Source organism: Anomaloglossus baeobatrachus, chromosome 4, assembly GCF_048569485.1.
Source record: "Anomaloglossus baeobatrachus isolate aAnoBae1 chromosome 4, aAnoBae1.hap1, whole genome shotgun sequence".
NCBI classification, from domain to species: domain Eukaryota; kingdom Metazoa; phylum Chordata; class Amphibia; order Anura; family Aromobatidae; genus Anomaloglossus; species Anomaloglossus baeobatrachus.
The window spans coordinates 660,721,630-660,737,968 of NC_134356.1; the positions used below are offsets into that span (position 1 = coordinate 660,721,630).

Consider the following 16,339-nt stretch of genomic DNA (forward strand, 5'->3'; position numbering starts at 1 on the left):
TATTTTTCTAAGGCCAGAGTCACACTTGCGAGTGCCTCGCGTGTAACTCTCGCGAGTCTCTCATTGAATCACCTGGCACGGACTCGCACTCTCCTGACAGGAGCGGGTCGGTTGCATGTATGTCTATGCAGCTGAGACGCTCCTGTCCAGAGAGTGGAAGCCCATGCCGGGTGATTCAATGAGAGACTCGCGAGAGTTACACGCAAGGCACTCACAAGTGTGATTCTGGCCTAATTCTGTGTTAGTGAGGACTTTTCCTGTGCGGAGATAATCCATCCTCCTCACAGGTGTGGCATATCAGGATGCTGATTGCACAGCATGGTTAATGCACAGGTGTGCCTTAGGCTGGCCACAATTAAAGGCCACTCTAATATGTGCAGTTTTATCACATGGCACAATGCCACAGATGTTGCAGGTTTTGAGGGAGCGTGCACTTAGCCTGCTGACTGCAGGAATGGCCACCAGAGCTGTTGTCCATGAATTGAAGGTTGATTTAATGCACAGGTGTGCCTTAGAGCCCTGTCACACACAGAGATAAATCTGCGGCAGATCTGTGGTTTCAGTGAAATTGTGGACAATCAGTGCCAGGTTTGTGGCTGTGTACAAATGGAACAATATTTCCATGATTTCACTGCAACCACAGATCTGCCAAAGATTTATCTCTGTGTGTGACGGGGACTTTAGGCTGGCCACAATAAAAGGCCACTCTAAAGTGTGCAGTTTGATCACATGGCACAATGCCACAGATGTCGCAGGTCTTGAGGGAGCGTGCACTTAGCATGCTGACTGCAGGAATGGCCACCAGAGCTGTTGCCCGTGAATTGAAGGTTGATTATTGCACAGGTGTGCCTTAGGCTGGCCACAATAAAAGGTCACTCTAAAATGTGCAGTTGTATCACACTGCACAATGCCACAGATGTCGCAGGTCTTGAGGGAGCGTGCACTTAGCATGCTGACTGCAGGAGTGGCCACCAGAGCTGTTGCCCGTGAATTGAAGGTTGATTGTTACACAGGTGTGCCTTAGGCTGGCCACAATAAAAGGCCACTCTAAAATGTGCAGTTTTACAATATTGGTGGAGTTCTGGGGTGATCAGAAAACCAGTCGGTATCTGGTGTGAGCATCATTACCCTCACGCAGTGTCCTACATCTTCTCTTAGAGTTGATCAGGTTGGTGATTGTGGCCTGTGGCATGTTGGTCCACTCCTCTTCCGTGGCAGCAAAGTTGCTGGATATTCGCAGGAACCCCAGAGCTTCCATTACATACTCAATGGCTGACGTGTTTGGTGACTACGCAAGAACTGGGTTTTCAGCTTCCAGTAATTGTGCACGGATCCCTGTAACATGGGGCCGTGCATTATCAGCCACAACACGAGGTGATGGTGGATGAGGCACAACAATGGCCTCAGGATCTCCTCACGGTATCTCTGTGCTTTCAAAATGGCATCAATAAAATGCCCTGTGTTCATCACATGCGCCCGCCCTCACCATGACCGCACCGTGGGGCACTCCATTCACAATGTCACCATCTGCTGACCCACACAACGTCATCTGCCCTGTATGGTGAAAACTGAGATTTGGCCATGAAGAGAAACCTCTCCAACGTGCCAGACGCCACAGAATGTGACCATTGCCCACTCAGGTCGGTTATGACGACGCTCTGCAGACAGGTGGAGACCCTCGATGAGGAGGACGAGCAGCAGATGAGCTTCCCTGAGACGGTTACTCACAGTTTGTGCAGAAATTCCTTGGTTTTGCACCGATTGTTGCAGTCGTTGTCCGGGCGGCCGGTCTCAGATGATCTTTGAGGTGAAGATGCTGGATGTGGAGGTCCTGGGCCGGTGCGGTTACACGTGGTCTGCGGCTGTGAGGCCGGTTGGATGTGCTGCCAAATTCTCTGAAACTGCTTATGATAGAGAAATGAACCTTCAGTTCACGGGAACAGCTCTGGAGGCCATTCCTGCAGTCAGCAGCCAACTGCACGCTCCCTCAATACCTGCAACATCTGTGGCATTGTGCTGTGTGATAAACCTGCACATTTTAGAGCGACCTTTTATTGTGGCCAGCCTAAGGCACACCTGTGTAATAATCATGCTGTGTAATCAGCATCTTGATATGTCACACCTGTGAGGTGGACGGATTATCTCCGCAGAGGAGAAGTGTCACTAACACAGATTTACACAAACTTGTGAAGAATATTTGAGCGCGAAAAAGAAAAGATCTTTTGTGCATAGGAAAAGGCTTTAGATATTATAGTTCAGCTGAAAAAATGGAGCAAAAACAAGTGTTTTTGCTCAGTGTGTGTGTGTGTGTGTGTGCGCATATATATATATAATATAATATATACATAATTTATATAATTATAAAATAATATTCATTGTCATTGCACCATTTCTTCTCCAGTCTCGCCGTATGCTTTGGGTCGTTGTCCTGCGGGAACACTATGTTGTCCTTTTCACATCCATAGTACTCAAGTGTATGAAGTAACTCGTCTTGCAGGATCCTCACATAGAGCTCAGCATGGAGACCACCATTGATCCTGGTCAAGTATCCAACGCCTTTGGCTGTGAAACACCCCCCAGATCATCAGGCTTCTTCTACCAAACTGGACAGTTTCTTCAGTTTCTCGATCCGTTAGCCTCTTTTTTTCCTTGTTTCTTCCAGACCCATTTGCCCCATCAGAGCCATCTATTGACTTTCATCTCATCGCTCCAAATCCCCCATTTCTTAGCTTCCACTTTTCGTACCTCTTTGCAATCTTGAGCTGACGCTTCTTATGATGATATTGAGGTTGAGGCTTCACCTTTTCTCGGCCACCATTCAGACTTGTGTAATGTGCGTTACCCGGTGTTTTCATGGACGTCTGTGATGTCCCTATTATGAAGCAGATGAGCCGCCTCCACCGCCGGGTGTCACCAGAACTGATAGATCTTGTGATAAGACGACTTGTTGATTCCGATATTTTGCCTGGTCATCACCTCTTGGCTTTTGAATGGATGGACGGACTTTATATTCCTCCAACGGTCACATCACTCACATGATGGCAATTTTCTGGATGATGCTGTTTCTCTTTTCTTGGGAAATCTTCATGGTTGCTCCTCGATTTGAACCAGTGACCTTTCTCTTGGGAATCGGCCTAATACCACACTGAGCTATTAGGGAATGTGAGAACAGGTTGTAATTTGTAGTATACTGGAAGAAAAAGCTTTTTCCACAACTGGGAGCAAAACAGTGACATGAGAAGAATCTGCATAGCTAATCATGTGGTAAATAGCTGCAAGTCACATTTCTGTATGAGATAGCCAAGATGATTGTGTGTAACATGAAGGTCGTCTCCTGCTCAAAGCTGTAGTTGATGGAGCGATATGGAGCCTGAAAGTCAAAGGTTCAAAACATTGTTACCCTTTTGCTCACCACTTAAATATAAAACAAGACACCAACTAACGAGTTCACAATTGGCATGAAATCTCCTCTCTTTAATGGCAGAGCTAAGGACAGCATGTACCACAGCCTGGTGTACGGCACCATCCTGGAGATGCAGGCGATGATGACGTTTGAGCACGATGACATCATCAACGCCGGACAAGTGATGAAACAGGCGCAGGAAATCTGCCAGAGGTAACCAGTCCGGATTTATGGGAGAGGATCCAATTTATGGTTTCTTTGCAGAAATGGGTTGTAAATTAAAGAAATAATGAAATCTATTATAATTATCTGAAAGGCTTTACAGACATTTATAAGAAATCACATGACCGGGTGTAAAATAAATCTTCCATTGTGACCGAAATTGCGTAGTGGAAATCCTAATGACCCTCTCAGTCGCCATCAGAATGAGCCTCATGTCATATTGTTCCTTCAGGTTTCGTAAGAAAACGTCCCTCATTAATAAATCTGGAGCGGAAACGTTTACAGAAGGTGAGTCTGTGTCTAGACTGGGTCCAATTGTAACAAAACCTCAGCAGTGAGAAGTATAAGGACTGAACATGTTAACAGCCACTGGATATAAACCAAGCTATTACCATTCACTAATGGAAAGCAGAGGGGGGGGGGTCAGACGCGGCTGTGGGGAGGCCTCCGGGGTCAGACGCGGCTGTGGGGAGGCCTCCGGGGTCAGACGCGGCTGTGGGGAGGCCTCCGGGGTCAGACGCGGCTGAAAAATCCAAGTGTGGCAAAATAGCCAAGAAAAATAAAATTTTTGCAGAGTTTTTTTGCACCATAAAACGGACCTGGCAGTATGATTCTACAGGTCAGTATGATTAGATACCAAATAGTAGATACCTGTCACACAGAGTTTTGCACAAACTTTGCCACCTCTCATGGCGGTGTTGGGCTTTGTTCACATTGCAGATTTTGACGCTTTGCCCGACGGTTTCTTTGGTGTCTGGGATCAACACAGGCAGACTTGGCCATCAACTTGCTGTGTGCTGTTTCATAGACAGGCTAGCAAGAGTTAATCTCTGCTTGCTCCTCTGATCACATGTTGTGGGGAAACCTATCACATCTGCTTTCCCTCCTATTTATGCTGGTTGAATCCTTCTGCCTATGCCAGCTATAGTTTCTTTGTTGGTCTGTGAGGTGTGGTGTCCCAGACTTCCTGGTGAAAGTTGTGCTCATTGTGTGGAACAGTTGTGGAGTTTATCCCTGTTGTTTTGTAGCTTCTTCCCTGCTCTTGTTTTCCTCCTGAATGTCTTATTGTCTTACCCTGTGTGTGCCTGCTGTGTGACAGAGTGTTGGTTTTCCCTTGTCTTTCTTTATTTGTGAGTTTAGCACACTCCAGTCCCATCCCTCCCTGAGGGGTAATCAGATCAGGACTGGTGAGGAGCAGGGCCAGGAAGGTGACTCAGGCCTCTCCACCATCAGGAGTATCCCTGAGAATAGGCATAGTATAAGACCTCCTAACTCGGGAGACAGCTTAGCAGCCCCGGATCCCCACTATCCCATAGTCATTCTGACAATATCAAACATTTATAGCACCGCTCCACCTGCGGCAATTAGAGGCAGATGAAGGCTGATTAAAGCAGCCATTGTGTGCAGGAAAATATGCGGGCTCAGCAGGTGAGCCTGCACCAGAAGCAGGAAGACAAGCCTTGATGGACTATGTACATGTGCATCAGATTGCGGATACCAAGGTATCATTTTCTTCATCTCTATATGACCTGTGTACCTGAGCTCATAGACTATGACTGGCAGCGCTGTCGTGTACTCCAGTAGTGTATGGCGTTGTCTGTGTAACCTGATGAGCGCTGTGGTGTGCGGAGCGGTCGCACTGGTTACACTGCTGTTCTTCTCATTGCAGTGGAGGCGCATGCAGAGGTTTGCTTCGCTGAGTGTTTGCTACAACGGGCGGCTCTGATCTTCCTGCAGGTACGGCCGTCACATCCATCTACCCATAAACTTCAAAGCTGCGTATATGTATAACAACAAATAAGAGACCAACCCGACAGCCATAAAGACCGCGTCGCATCACAAGAGGCTGGAATATAACATCTCCACATGAAAAGCACAAATTATATACTGCTTATTGCTGAAAATATCCTAAACAATAAAATGTACATCTCCTGTGTCCAAAAATCTAACTACTGCCCCTATGTACAAGAATAAAACTACTATAATACTGCCCCTATGTACAAGAATATAACTACTATAATACTGCCCTCTATGTACAAGAATACAACTACTATAATACTGCCCCTATGTACAAGAATATAACTACTATAATACTGCCCCCTATGTACAAGAATATAACTACTATAATACTGCCTCTATGTACAAGAATACAACTACTATAATACTGCTCCTATGTACAAGAATATAACTACTATAATACTGCCCCTATGTACAATATTATAACTACTATAATACTGCCCCCTATGTACAAGAATATAACCACTATAATACTGCTCCTATGTACAAGAATAAAACTACTATAATACTGCCCCTATGTACAAGAATATAACTACTATAATACTGCCCCCTATGTACAAGAATATAACTACTATAATACTGCCCCCTATGTACAAGAATATAACTACTATAATACTGCCCCCTATGTACAAGAATATAACTGCTATAATACTGCCCCCTATGTACAAGAATATAACTGCTATAATACTGCCCCTATGTACAAGAATATAACTACTATAATACTGCCCCCTATGTACAAGAATATAACTGCTATAATACTGCCCCTATGTACAAGAATAGAACTACTATAATACTTATCCCTATGTACAAGAATATAACTACTATAATACTGCCCCTATGTACAAGAATATAACTACTATAATACTGCCCCCTATGTACAAGAATATAACTACTATAATACTGCCCCCTATGTACAAGAATATAACTACTATAATACTGCCCCCTATGTACAAGAATATAACTGCTATAATACTGCCCCTATGTACAAGAATATAACTACTATAATACTGCCCCTATGTACAAGAATATAACTGCTATAATACTGCCCCTATGTACAAGAATATAACTACTATAATACTGCCCCCTATGTACAAGAATATAACTACTATAATACTGCCCCTATGTGCTGGGATATATCTCTGCTATACGTTTAACCCTATATATGTTTCTTTATGCAGGATGAGAATATGATCAATTTTATTAAGGGTGGGATGAAGGTGCGGAACAGTTATGTCATCTACAGGTGAGTTCTGTGTGTGACATGGAGGATGACAGGAGCAGGACAGACTCCCATATGTTTCAGTACTACAACTCCCAGCATGCCCTGACAGCCTGATTAATTACAATATATATTTGTTATTTCCAGAGAGTTGAATAACTTTGTACAGTCCAATGGCTTCCAGAAGGGGGAGTCTCACGCTCACCTGCAGGGCGGCATCTCTCTGGGTATAGGTGCTTTTAATTTGGTGAGTCTTGTCCATGCGGTGTATAATGTGTGCACTACAGAACAGTATGGCCCGATAGTCGGGACTCTGTGAGGTCACACCCTTTGAGCGCGGCCTCGTGGGTTATTTTATGTCCTCATTGTACTTTTCCTACTTTTTTTGCTGCCAGAGGAGCTTTACTGCGAGGTAATATCACTCTTGTGAGAATACGCAAGTTTTTTGTTTTCCTCCTTAATAACATCCTGTATTTTACTCCAGAGCTGCATTCATAGTTCTGCCGCTTGTCATTGGAAACAGTCAGCAGGCTTGTGTCAGACTCTCCCCTATCAGTTTAGCTGAGCTCCTTTAATACAGAGTTAAAGTTATCTCCTAGGGGTGAAGACACCCACTGAACAAGCAGAGTATGTTGGGAAATTTCAGCTCTGAAGCTTGCAGAATAGTGAATGCAGCTCTGGAGCATAATATGGTAGAAGATATACAATATGAGGATCCGCCATGACTGACTTTTCTTTGTTCCCCTCAGACGTTGTCCCTTTTCCCTCCTCGGATTCTGAAGATTCTGGAGTTTGCCGGCTTCTCTGGAGATAAGGTGTCTATATAGTGTTATAAGGCTGTCATAGGGGTGTGACTGGGCTAATGGCAACTACCCAAACACAGTTCTGCGTCTCTGGTGGTCTTACCTTGTCTAATTGCCCCTCAGGAATATGGCCTGAGCCAGCTCCAAGAAGGAGCCACGTCTGATAACCTGCGCTCCCTGCTGTGCACCATGCTCCTGCTCTGTTACTACACCTTCCTGAGCTTCGTCCTGGGTGAGTCTCCTCCTCGTGGCTCCAGGGTATGTCGTCTTCTGTGGAACAATTGAAAATTATCTGCCGATCACAGGAACCTCCTTCTTACCCCCCGACCTGACCCCCAGATGAGTTGTAGACCCGGACTTGACCCCGGATGAGTTGTAGACCCGGACTTGACCCCGGATGAGTTGTAGACCTGGACTTGACCCCGGATGAGTTGTAGACCCGGACTTGACCCCAGATGAGTTGTAGACCCGGGATTGACCCTAGATTGTAGACCCGGGATTGACCCCAGATTGTAGACCTGGGATTGACCCTAGATTGTAGACCCGGGATTGACCCCAGATGAATTGTAGACCCGGGATTGACCCCAGATGAATTGTAGACCCGGGATTGACCCCAGATGAATTGTAGACCCGGGATTGACCCCAGATGAATTGTAGACCCGGACTTGACCCCAGATGAATTGTAGACCCGGACTTGACCCCAGATGAATTGTAGACCCGGACAATCAAACTTCGTGGTTCAGTCACAGGTCACCGAAGACTGACCTTAGAGGGTGGGCACAAGCGTGAAGCAGAGAAGGGAGTCCAGTGCGACAGCATCTAGCTCCTAGTTGTGATAGGCCCTCTACAGCCATGAATAATATGCCCCCAAAATTCCACAAACAATCGGTGCTAGGTAGATGTCCAGGGGAGGCCGACCAGAGATCTTCTGTAGAGTTTGACTGAATGTCTTTGACCAGCTGCACTCCAAGAACATGGTGATCACAATCCTAAGGGTCTTCCTCATGTCTTACAGGAATCGGTGAGGAAGATGTCACAGAAGCAGATTCCCTCCTTCAGCCGTATCTCAGCCGATACCCTAAGGTGAGGACGGATTTTCTGAGGAGCAATTGTGATATGACACATGGTCCAAGCTATAAAATAATTACCAGCTGTTACGGAACGTCCATCAGATACAGGGGACATAATACAAAGCTCTGCTGTGCCCTGTGGGGAGGTTTTCAGATCGGAGGTCTTTGTGCGACCAAATACTCTATACCCCGTATACAGAACATCGAGGCTGAAAGTGAGTTGGGCTTCATTAAAGGGTCAAAGAGAAGAGGATGTGTAAGCGGTGATTTTTGGGCACTACCAGAAAGGATCGGTGGCGCGAGTGGTAAAAATGGATTTTATTATAGACTTTACAACAACGCGCTCCTTCTTCAGGTGTAATAGTCTTTATATTATACGTGAGGGAGTTGATCCAACTTCGTTGTTTTAAAGTCTACAATAAAATCCAGTTTTACCTCCCGCTCCACCGATCCTTTATGGCAGTGCCCGGACCTCACCGCTTACACATCCTCTTCCCTTGGACCCAATATCTTCTCACGAGTGCAGCGGCCAGAGCGGCAGCCCTGCAACATTTGGTTCCTATAACCTGCCCCAGAGCGACTCACATCTTGTCTTCTTGCTGATCGCTCTGCGGTATCACACAGGCAGCGCTCCCTCTTTTTTCTTCTTTTGCTTTTTACTAAAGGGATGGTGTTATCGGAACATGACCCATTTTAACTTGATGGTTTTTTTTTTCAATTTTCTATATTACGATTTATATGATTTAGATTTTGGTTTTATGTTGGGCTTCCTCTTCCTGATCTTTTCAGAAGACTTTTTTGTAGTCTCATTATCTTCATTGACAGGATAACTATGACTATAACCACTTCATATACAATAGATAACACAGGATTCACCATTCACAATAGGGGATATCACAGCTCCCCTTCTTCTCCTCCTCCTGTACAGTGATTAACCTTTTCACGACACATGACGTACTGGGTACGTCACGGATTGTGTGAGGTAAATCCCCGCCGCCTGCCGTGGGCTGTCCGCGGCGATCCGCGCACATGTTAGATAATTACAACAGCTGAGCTTGTGTGCTTGCCAGGCACAAGTGGAATCACGTTCCACCCGCACCTATTATCCCCTTACATCTCACTGTGAAAATCTGACAGCAAGATGTAACAGTGAGCTGCCATAAGGATAACTTACCCAGTGCCATCGAAAATCATGAGACGTGATCATATGACTTCTGGTGGTTGCCATGGTAGCACAGGGTTATATGATGACTCCTGTAGCTATCATGAGTCACTTTCTCTCACTGCCAGCAGAGGGCAGTGTGTGAGAGTAAAGCAGCTTTTCTCCAGATCTCAGCTGTGTAGCTGTGATCTATAGAAATGGAAGAGCAATCAGATTGCTAATCCTTATAGCCCGCTAGGGAGATTAGTAAAATAGAAAAAAAAGGTTAAAAAAAAAGTTTTAAATAATTAAAAAAAGCTAAGTAAAATACCTTTATAGTTCAAATCACCCCCCATTTGGCCCATTGAAAATAAAAAGGTTAAAAAAAATACAAAATATACACATATTTGGTATCGCCGCGTTCAAAAACGTCCGATCTACAAAATATAAAATCAATTTATCTGATCGGTAAACGGCGTAGCGGCAATAAAATTCCAAACGCCAAAATTAATTTTTTTTTTTTTTTTTGGTCGCCACAAATTTTGCACAAAATGCAATAACAGGCGATCAAAACGTAGCATCTGTGCAGAAATGGTGCCATTAGAAACGTCAGCTCGAGACGCAAAAAATAAGCTGTCACTGAGCCCAATATACCAAAAAATGAAAAAGCTGCGGATTTCGGAAAATGGTGCAGAAAGTGCGCCACTTTTTTTGGACAAACTTGTGATTTTTTTTTTTTAACCCCTTAGATAAAAGTAAGCCTATACATGTTTGGTGTCTATGTACTCGCACCGACCTCAGGCATCACAGCCACACATCAGTTTTACCATATAGTGAACACTGTGAATAAAATATACCAAAAACTATTGTGCTATCATAGTTTTTGGAATATTTTTTTTTTTTTTTTTTTTTTTTGCACTTGAAATTTTCTTGCGGTTTTCCAGTACAGTATATTGTAAAACATTTGGTTTAATTTAAAAGTACAACTCTTTAAAAAAAAAAAAAAAAAAAAAGACAAGCTCTCACATGGCAAGATTGACGGAAAAATAAAAAAGTTACGGTTCTCGGAAGGAGAGCAAAAAAACCCTCCAAAAAAACAATGGAAAATCGCCCGGGGTTGAAGGGGTTAATACCTCTATATACAGTAAATAACACCGGATCCTCCATTCACAATGTCACAGCTCACCTCCTCCTCCTGTAGAATGACTGATAATCTCTATATACAGTAGATAACACAGGATCCTTTATTCACAATAGGTGATAGCACAGCTCACCTCCTCCTCCTGTACAATGACTGATAAAACCTCTAGGTGATATCATAGCTCACCACCTCCTCCTGTACAATGAGTAATAACACCTATATACTGTACATAACAGGATGTACCATTCACAATAGATGATATCACAGCTCACCTTCTCTACAATGAGTGATAACACCTCTATATACAGTAGATAACACAGGATTCAGCATTCACAATAGGTAATGTCACAGGTCACCTCCTCCCCATCCTGTAGATTGACTGATAACGCCTCTATATAAAGGAGATAACAAGGTATCCAACATTCACAATAGCTGATGTCACAGCTCACCTCCTCCTCCTGTACAATGACTAACACCACTATATACAGTACATAACATAGGATCCAACATCCACAATACGTGTTGTCACCGCTCATCTCCTCCTTTACAATGACTGATAACATCTCTATATACAGTAAATAACAGGATCCAGCATTCAGAATACGTGTTGTCACAGCTCACCTCCTCCTCCTGTACAGTGACTTATAACATCTCTATATATAGTAAATAACAGGATCCAGTGTTCACAATAGGTGATGTCACAGCTCACCTCCTCCCCCTCCTGTACAATGGCTGATAACACCAGCAGATAACACAGGCAAAAGCCGTATTTCCTCTGCTGATATCTAGTGGTCAGTAGAAAAACAACAATAATTCCAAAAGCAACCAAAGAAGGAAGTGGATATGAAAGGCGATTACTGTTAATCTTTATAGGCAGCTACTAACACATTATTACACGAGGCATTATTGTATTACTGTTGGATAAGGACAGAATGGTTTTTGAATAATTTTTGGGACCATGTTCCCTTGACTATTGCTGTGAGGGGTGATATTGCTCCTCAGACCTATAGGCCATGTAATGCTCCTCAGACCTATAGGCCATGTAATGCTCCTCAGACCTATAGGCCATGTAATGCTCCTCAGAGCTATAGGCCATGTAATGCTCCTCAGAGCTATAGGCCATGTAATGCTCCTCAGAGCTATAGGCCATGTAATGCTCCTCAGAGCTATAGGCCATGTTATGCTCCTCAGAGCTATAGGCCATGTTATGCTCCTCAGACCTATAGGCCATGTAATGCTCCTCAGACCTATAGGCCATGTAATGCTCCTCAGACCTATAGGCCATGTTATGCTCCTCAGAGCTATAGGCCATGTTATGCTCCTCAGACCTATAGGCCTTGTAATGCTCCTCAGAGCTATTGGATGTGGTGTGAGTGGTGCACAGTGGTGATCGCGCCCCTGAAGACACCAGTCACGTCACTGTCTTGTCATGTACTGTAATGTGAATAATGCCTGACGTCCTTGGTAAATGTCATGTGATGTGTAATGGACGGTATTGTGATGTAGAGTGTGATACGCAATGGTAATACAATATGTAATGTTGATGGTGTGATGTAAACAATAGCATTCTGCCCAGCAACAGAACGCAGGGACAGAAACAGTTAAGTGTTGGGACTAGCCCACCCTGGGAGGGGTCAGCTGAAAGGGAAAGTGGCATTCATTCTAGAAAGTCAGTGAAGGCCCAGTGACAGACGTGTAGTTAGTTGGTCGTGAAGGTCACATGCAGTGGGTGGTTTGTGGCAACGGAGACTGAAGGTGAGATGGCGTGATTCTCAGGAATGGCCGGAGACCCGGTGTGAACAGCTTTGTATCTAGAGACCGATCCTCGAACAGAGCGGCTCCAGACAATAGGACCCAAACATCGAGGTCTCTTAATGGACAAGGTATCGGGTGACGTCTACTGGTGTGTGACGTAGTAAACCGACCGAGGGGTTTCCAGCTAGGCGTCTGGGTGTGTAAATCTTTACTCCGGTCGTTATGGGACCTCTGAGGAGACCGGACATGGGACTGCAGGACAGGAATGTGACCGTCGCGGTGTGTGCTGTAGCGCTGAACTTGGTTGCTTCTGGGGTTTCACTGGCCCAGTTAGATTGGATGTAACCCACAGGTAACTTGAACCGTGCAGTGGAGTTGTAGTTTAAGGTGAAGTGTTGGTCTCCTTGTGCACTTGAGTGGTCATCCGGTCCTGGCAGCCGACACCAGCAGCAGTAGACGGCCTACAAGGGGTTTCCAGCCGGCAAAGCAGAAGTCCACACACCCAGGTGTTTCATGTAGCGTGCTGTGGGATCCGGAGTTAATCCCTCGCCCTCAACTACCACCTCACACCACTCTACACAGCAATCCTAAAAGTCTGCCCTGTAATGAGCCTTGCCACATGACTTAGGATAAGAAGCCAAACCAAACGCTCCATTTGCAGACCTGTGTTTCGGGTTGTTTGCCCCTCATCGGAGCAAGATCTGATTTGGCTGAGTGAAAGGCATATTATTTTCGAAAGAAACATTGCATGGCCTATAAAAATCTTTATAGCTCTTTATACAAGGTGAAACATCAGTCTGTGACCCCCCTGTCACTCAGCCAAATCAGATCTCCTGCTTTGCACTGATGGGGAATAAACACACCAAAACATGTTTCTGGATTGGCTTCTTATCCTAAGTCATCATAAGGCTTGTTAAAGGGTCAATATCCAATATTGACTTTTAGGATTGCTACATCTGGAAGGTGGCCCTAGAGCTCATCACCTCTCCTTCTCTGAAGCGGCCATTTGCAGACTTGACTATTGGGAAAACTGTCACAGGTGACACAGTCATGTGGTTTCTGGCCATAGAAGGTCACAGCATCTGGTTGCGCAGAATGCTCCCTGACTTTCCATTGTTCCTGCTGTCAGTATTCATTGGTATAGGCAGCTTTCCTGCTGGATTCATCTCTTCCCCTTTTGGACCCAGCAGGAGCTCGCCTTCCACCCAGCTGCTGATCATCAGTATTCTCTTACTCTTGGTGCTTGAACTGGTGCTGGTGATATTTTCAGTTAATTAAAGCCTAGGTTGCAAGCAGGTGGCTTGTACTCCTCTGTAGTATCGTTTCTGAAAACCCTGCTGAACTTCTACTGGTATCACCTGTAGTTCATGTATTTTCCCCCCCGTGTGTCTTCCTTGTGTCTTCTATAGGGGTTAGTGGGGTTGACTAAGAGCTCATCCCATCCGTTCCCTATTTAGGGTCCAGCACTAGAGATACCTAGAGTCAGGTATCAGGCTCGGCGCATTGGTGCCGAACCTATCTAGGGCGGTGAGGGACCCCAGGGACCAGCGGTAGGTTTGGTCAGGGGTCACCATCTTTCCTTTCCCTAGACACAGGGTTTTCCTTCCCTTTCGCTCTTTGCTTGGTTCTTCCCCGTACCCAGCGTGACAAAAACCTAAATATGTAGCAGAGCGAAGTTTTCAATTAATGTATAAAGTTCAGTAATTGTCCTGTTAATCTTACATAGGACTGCACAATCCTCACATGTACAGTGCATCCCGCCAATATCCTCATAGCCTGTAGTGCTGGACTATTAACCGATCGTTTCTCCTGTCACAGAGCGCCATCTTCCTTTTTTTCGCTGGAAGGATCGAGGAAATTAAAGGAAACATTGATCAAGTAAGACCTAGTGGGAAGATCTCTGCTTCTTCTTCTTTGCAGTCCTGTGTCTGTGGGACACACATCAGGGGAGATGCCGTTGGGTTTCTCACAGTCTTCCTCTCGCCCCGTCCCAGGCCATCCACTGGTTTGAGGTCGGGTGTTCGGCCCAGCAGTCCTGGAAGCAGTTTCACCACATGTGTTACTGGGAGCTGATGTGGTGCTTCGCCTACAAGGGGATGTGGAAGATGGCGTACTTCTATGCAGATCTCCTCAGCAAGGAAAACCGATGGTCAAAGGTGGCGCAGACACTTCCTGTACCCTCATCCCTGTCACCTGCCTCATTAATAACTGTATCCTTCCATCACTCACCTGTGAAGAAACCACCGCTAGTGTCTAAGATAAAGCCTACAGTCATGTGTATTAGGCTAAGTTCACATTTCCGTTGATTTGTATCAGTCACATGCGTCGCTTGACGCATGTGACTGATGCGCTGTTCAACGCTGTACAACGGATGACAAAGAACAGAATTCTTTGTCGGATTCCGTTGTGTGCGGGGGGCGGAGTTCGGGGGCAGAGCCGAGCGGGGGGCGGGGCCAGGCGCTGAGGATGTCAGTGGAAGTGCTGCGGTCTGCATGGCTGGGGACAGGTGAGTGTATCTGTGAGTGAGTGTGTGTGTGTATGTGCATGTATGTATGTATGTATGTGTGTGCACATGCAAAGTGCGGGAGGGGGCGGAGCCGAGCGGGGGGCGGGGCCAGGCGCTGAGGATGTCAGTAGAAGTGCTGCGGTCTGCATGGCTGGGGACAGGTGAGTGTATGTGTGAGTGAGTGTGTGTATGTGCATGTATGTATGTATGTATGTATGTGTATGTGTGTGTGTGTGCACATGCAAAGTGCGGGAGGGGGCGGAGCCGAGCAGGGGGCGGGGCCAGACGAGGGTGTCAGTGGCAGTGCTTGTCTGCATGGCTGGGGACAGGTGTGTGTGTGTGTGTGTGTACATACATGTGCGGAGTGCGGGAGGGGGCGGGGCCGAGCGGGGAAGTGTCGGCCTCCCTGCACACGTAACCAGCCTAAATATCGGGTAACAGCAAAGCACCCGATGTTTACCTTGGTTACCCGATATTTACCTTGGTTACGGGCCTACACCGCTTAGCGCTGGCTCCTTGCACCGTAACCAGGGTAAATATCGGGTAACCAACCAAAGCTGGTGACGTGTGCAGGGAGCCAGAGAGCATGCGCAGCGAAATCCGACGGATCTCGCTGCTCAAAAAACGTTACATGCTGCGTTCCCCCCGCCCGGCGGTCAGTCGTTCCACGACTGATCAGTCGGGCGGAGGGTGCAACGCAGCATCATCAGTCACAATCCGCTGCTCATACAAGTCTATGGGAGTAGCGGAATCCGCTAAACGGAGTCCGCTGTTTACAAGAGCAGCGGATTGTGACTGATAGATTTTAGCGGAAATGTGAACTTAGCCTTAGACAACAGGTCTACCTTCACTTACTGGTCCGGAGTTACCTCCTGTGTTATACTCCAGAGCTGCACTCACTATTCTGCTGGTGCAGTCACTGTGTACATACATTACATTACTGATCCTGTACTGATCCGGAGTTATATCCTTTATTATACTCCAGAGCTGCACTCACTATTCTGCTGGTGCAGTTACTGTGTACATACATTACATTCCTGATCCTGACTTATATCCTGTATTATACTCCAGAGCTGCACTCTATTCTGCTGGTGCAGTCACTGTGTACATACATTACTGATCCTGAGTTACCTCCTGTATTATACTCCAGAGCTGCACTCACTATTCTGCTGGTGCAGTCACTGTGTACATAGATTACATTACTTATCCTGTATTATACCCCAGAGCTGCACTCACTATTCTGGTGCAATCACTGTGTAGATACATTACATTACTGATCCTG

At 45.8% G+C, this 16,339-nt stretch overlaps 1 protein-coding gene across 2 annotated transcripts in view; it reads left to right on the top strand.

The window, feature by feature from the left end:
- Nucleotides 1-16,339, top strand: part of LOC142302046 (tetratricopeptide repeat protein 39A-like) — a 32,849-nt gene that overhangs the window by 10,291 nt on the left and 6,219 nt on the right. The window contains exons 3-12 of one of the 2 annotated variants that reach the window (XM_075343122.1): nucleotides 3,485-3,616; nucleotides 3,858-3,913; nucleotides 5,295-5,362; nucleotides 6,601-6,665; nucleotides 6,789-6,888; nucleotides 7,391-7,456; nucleotides 7,568-7,676; nucleotides 8,460-8,527; nucleotides 14,370-14,429; nucleotides 14,546-14,707. In XM_075343122.1, coding sequence (XP_075199237.1) covers nucleotides 3,485-3,616; nucleotides 3,858-3,913; nucleotides 5,295-5,362; nucleotides 6,601-6,665; nucleotides 6,789-6,888; nucleotides 7,391-7,456; nucleotides 7,568-7,676; nucleotides 8,460-8,527; nucleotides 14,370-14,429; nucleotides 14,546-14,707 — 886 coding nt within the window. The remainder of the gene's footprint in view (nucleotides 1-3,484; nucleotides 3,617-3,857; nucleotides 3,914-5,294; nucleotides 5,363-6,600; nucleotides 6,666-6,788; nucleotides 6,889-7,390; nucleotides 7,457-7,567; nucleotides 7,677-8,459; nucleotides 8,528-14,369; nucleotides 14,430-14,545; nucleotides 14,708-16,339) is intronic. The other variant, XM_075343123.1, reaches the window with a different exon arrangement.